General features: G+C 46.9%; 1 protein-coding gene and 1 long non-coding RNA gene across 3 annotated transcripts; one reads left to right on the top strand and one right to left on the bottom strand.

Moving 5' to 3' along the window:
- Positions 1-1266: 1266 nt before the first annotated feature.
- LOC111589304 (uncharacterized) lies at positions 1267-2751 on the top strand. Its single transcript, XR_002748318.2, has 2 exons — positions 1267-2262; positions 2519-2751. It is a non-coding gene; the product is annotated as an uncharacterized lncRNA (long non-coding RNA).
- LOC100191931 (SAUR56-auxin-responsive SAUR family member) lies at positions 2327-4022 on the bottom strand. 2 transcript variants are annotated; one of them, NM_001352152.1, is made up of 2 exons: positions 3291-4022; positions 2333-2675 (listed from the first exon to the last, which is right to left on the bottom strand). In NM_001352152.1, the coding sequence occupies exon 1, from the start codon at positions 3708-3710 to the stop codon at positions 3318-3320; it is 393 nt and encodes a 130-aa protein (NP_001339081.1). In that variant the 5' UTR covers positions 3711-4022; the 3' UTR covers positions 2333-2675; positions 3291-3317. The 2 variants fall into 2 exon arrangements, with proteins under 2 accessions (NP_001130827.1, NP_001339081.1); NM_001137355.1 differs by having other exon boundaries at positions 2327-3790.
- Between the last annotated feature and the right edge of the window lie 476 nt (positions 4023-4498).

Below are 4498 nucleotides of genomic sequence, written 5' to 3'. Positions count from 1 at the left end.
GGTTCTGTGCACTCATTGCGTGGTGGGAAAACAAAGAGTGTAGTAGTTTGCAGCGAGATTTCTGGAAATCTTCTCCTAACACCTAGGTAAAGGTAATAAAGTGGCCTTGGACTTTGGACTCCAGTGACTAGGCCCGCTGCAGTTGATTCAAAGACGGAGCTGGTAGGCGCGTCACGCGTGTGTGGAACTACTGAACTTATATTAATTTTTGATCAACCCCCGATGCTTGCTTCCAACGGCCTCGATCGTCATGCATGCGTACGTGAAACACCAACCACCGCAAAACCATCAATAAACGTGCGCGATGACTTCCGAAGCTAGCTAAGCTAGTGGATGGCATGACAGAATTTTCTTTTCATTTCTTTTCTCTTTTTTTAAGGTTTTCAAGGTCATCAGAGCTGTCTCTTTGTTTTGACGAGGGGAATTAATTCGTATATATGGAGCTGCTTTCCTTCCTTCAGCGGTTGGGGCCTTTGAAATCAAGGGATCGTTTTGCCATGCTTATCCAACCCTACTGCTACTACTAGCCAGATGAAGCACTAGAAAAGTCATTTGCTGTATTGTCTTTTTTTATATATATCACCAATCAACTGTACAGTATAATTCTAGTTGAATCATCCATATTGTTATTTATGCGAATAAGAACACAAGTCTTGTAATATATCTATTGCATTTTTTCCTTCGTTGATTCGGTTGACTAATACTCCCTCGGTTCTTTTTTATTTAACAGCAAATATTTGAGAACAGAAGGAGTACAACGTATATCTGTTGGATCAGCAGCAAATGCGATTAGACAGGAAAATAAATATATCCTCACCTTTTTCAATTATTATTACTTCATGATTCGCAAAAAAAAAAGTACGTACTAGATGAGGTGACCTGAAGAATGCGCTCATTTTCGCAGCTATGCCAGTTAGACACGGACATGCATATATAAGAATATGTGTACATGTGCGCTGGATATTACAGGAGAATATGCTCAAAAGGTGGACACAGCCGAATAAATTGAAAAGGGGGCCATATTACCATTTTGAGTTGTGCTTGATTTGTAATCGGAATTTTGCAGCAGAGCCTTTTGCTATCTAGGGTTTCCCGGATATATTGAGTGAGAAATTAAGCTAATTTCTCATTCAATCCCTATAAATAATCCTACAGGGAATTTAAGTTTCCGACCTAATTATTACGTGGACCTTGGCATGTTAACTGCTCACCAATTTCAAATGGTACAAGTCTGGATGGGAAAGCGAGTCTCGGCTGGCTGGCTGGCTGGGCTAGCAGCTCATCGAATCGGATGCATTAGCGACTTAGCGTCAACGCGTTTGGGATATCCATAGTTTACACTTGAAATGAACAATTAATGTTTGCTACGTGTCTTGAAGGAAAAAAAGAACGTAAATTAGTAAATTACAGGAACAGAACTACTAGTACCTTCTGTAGAGCATGGTATTAGCAAAGTGTATATTGGCGTACGTATAGTACAAGCAAAGGAAAAAAAGAAAAGCTAAGGTTAATTAAATGATGATGAACATCATCCTCTCTAGATCTTTACACTTGAGATCGACCATCATCACAAATTTTCCGTCATCGTCAACACCTGGATGTCCCATCCCATGTCTCTCGCCACCAAACCAAGCTAGCTTCAAACCAATACGTATTCGTATCGATCAACCCTCACAAATAAAGCATGCAACGGCGGGAGAGAGAAGGGGGAAAAGGACCGAATTTTTTGTATTTTAGCCCTTAAACAGAAGTAAAATCACGTTTAGACCTAAAAAAATTTTAAATGCAGTTTTGGACCCTTTGCTCGGCGCCATAGCCTATGGCGCCGAGCTAACACAGCTCGGCGCCATAGGCTATGGCGCTGAGGTCGTGTTGCGTTGGCACACCCCAGACGCGTGGCGTCGACGTGGAACCGAGCTCGGCGCCACAGATCTTGGCGCCGAGCTCGGTTGTGTTATTAAAATATATGTTGCGGACATGAGCACAAAGCCCATCTAGCCTACTTGGTAGAGCACAAGGCTTCTAACCATGTGGTCGTGGGTTCAAGCCCCATAGTTTGCATTTTTTTTGTTTTTTTTGTTTATGTCGTTGGTGTGTCCGCTTAAATTTATTTCTCGCCTAGATTTTTGTTTATCTTCCAGGTGCACTCGATGATGCTGCCATTACAGAGTCATTAGAACTACACAAAATTAAGAGCCGCCAATGGGCGATTTTCAAAACATCTGCAATAAAGGGAGAGGGGCTCTTCGAAGGTTTGGACTGGTAAGTGGGGTCAAATTTTCATGTCCTAAGCGATGTTTCTGCAAGATATGACAAGTGGATGAATGTCTTTAATAAACCATTCGTATCATCAGTTAAAATAGTTCTTCATACATTATCAAGTAGTGGATGTACTGTCCGTCGATCAAGATGCAGTTCTATGTATTAATTACAAAAAAAACACGCCTTTTGCATTTACGTGATGAGAGAGCTGGAGACATTATTGGAGGAAGCAACTTATGGTTGGCTATTATTGCAGGCTCAGTAACACGCTCAAATCTGGAAGCAGCTAAGGAGCCTCCGCCTCGTCATGAATCATTTGCTGGAGGCTAAAGAATAGCCGATGCTTGCAAGTCAGCGCGCAAATCCCATTCTCTTTGTTTTAACTCCAGAAGTTCTACACCGCCATCAATTATCTGTAAAGTGCGTGTTAAATTTTTTGGATACTACATTAGATGTACCCCCAGGTTGAGATCAAGAATAGGTCTGTGGCAACTTCAGTGTAAGTATAGGTAAATTATATAAGCTGAACTGACTTCAGTGACAAAACAAAGATAAAAAAAAATCTAGGCGAGAAATAAATTTAAGCGGACACACCAACGACATAAACAAAAAAAAACAAAAAAAATGCAAACTATGGGGCTTGAACCCATGACCACATGGTTAGAAACCTTGTGCTCTACCAAGTGGGCTAGATGGGCTTTGTGCTAATGTCTGCAACAAATATTTTAATAACACAACCGAGCTCGGCGCCAAGATCTGTGGCGCCGAGCTCGGTTCCACGTCGACGCCACGCGTCTGGGGTGTGCCAACGCAACACGACCTCGGCGCCATAGCCTATGGCGCCGAGCTGTGTTAGCTCGGCGCCATAGCCTATGGCGCCGAGCAAAGGGTGCAAAACTGCATTTAAAATTTTTTTAGGTCTAAATGTGATTTTACTTCTGTTTAAGGGCTAAAATACAAAAAATTCGGGGGAAAAGGACGACGAGCCAAACCAAAGTGCTAGTTAATCAACCAAAGCAAGCAACCACCTCGCTCGACGCGCGGCCCGCCGTCGATCAGGCGCGGAAGCAGCCAACGAAGCGCGGCAGGTGCAGGTGGTGGTGCTGGTGGTGGTGGTGCGCTCCGCCGCCGCTTGCCAGGGCGCCGTCGAGGTCCACGAGGTGCTGGGCGCAGCTGGTCCCGCGGAGGTCCTGGCCGATGAGGTGCTCCACCTGGACGAAGCGGTCGACGCGGCAGGGGATGGCGAGGGCGCCCTGGTGCCGGAAGCCGTACTCGCGCTCGGCCTCCTCCAGCAGCGCGCCGAAGAGCGGGTGCTTGAGGTGGCCCAGCGGGACCGCGAACCGGCGCTGCTCCTCGCCCTCCAGGCCCACGCGCACCGTCACGCACCCCTTGGGCGCCACCGCCGCCAGCTGCTGCTGCTGCTGATGATGATGATGCCTGCCGGGCATGATGGTCACCAGGAAGGAGCTCGGTGTTCTTTTTGCTTGCTTGTGGTGGTTGCTCGATCAGGAAGGAGGACGAAGAAGCCGGCCGGCCGGGGGCTGATGGTGGTTACAGGCAGGAAGAGAAGGGCCAGGGGTCGGAGCTGGAGATGGCGAGGCGGAAGACGGTGAGGGAGGAATCGCGGAGGGAGGTGGGCACGTTGGACATGGCCTACTCCTCCACTTTGTCTCTTCTCAACGACGACGACGGCGGTGATTCGGGTCGGGTCTGCCTCTGCCTCCCTTGTGGATTCTGTTTGTTTGCGGTGCCGAGCGAGGGAGGTTGGGAGGCGAGGGCCACGCCTTTTATAGCCCCCGCGCACGCCGCCAAGTGGGCCCGCGAGGTCCCGTGCGCCGTGTGTGTCTCATCGAGCCGAGCCAGGGCCAGGGAGCTGGGGCGCCGTGGAGACAGTGCGCGTCGCGGCCCGCGCCGCGCTGTATCTCAAAACCATAATTTTGCAATACCATAGTTTTAGAATGCTATGACATGACTACATTATTTTTTCTACAGCAGTTTAACTCAGGACATGTTTGAAGACAAAGTGTTTCTTACATCAGTTTCCATTCAAAACAGAGGTAGAAGAAAATGCTAAGTACTCTGCATATTTCAGAGCACCTGCTAACGGCGTCGCATATTTCAGAATGCTGAAACATGGAAAATCTACAGAATAAAAAAAACCTCCTCGGAGCAATCCACTGTTGCATAACAGCACAGTCAAGAATTAGATTATAGCTTTGATGCACATATATCTAAA

This window comes from Zea mays, chromosome 5, assembly GCF_902167145.1.
Source record: "Zea mays cultivar B73 chromosome 5, Zm-B73-REFERENCE-NAM-5.0, whole genome shotgun sequence".
NCBI classification, from domain to species: domain Eukaryota; kingdom Viridiplantae; phylum Streptophyta; class Magnoliopsida; order Poales; family Poaceae; genus Zea; species Zea mays.
Note: the sequence above shows the minus strand (reverse complement) of the source record. Positions and strands in the feature narration are given on the sequence as shown.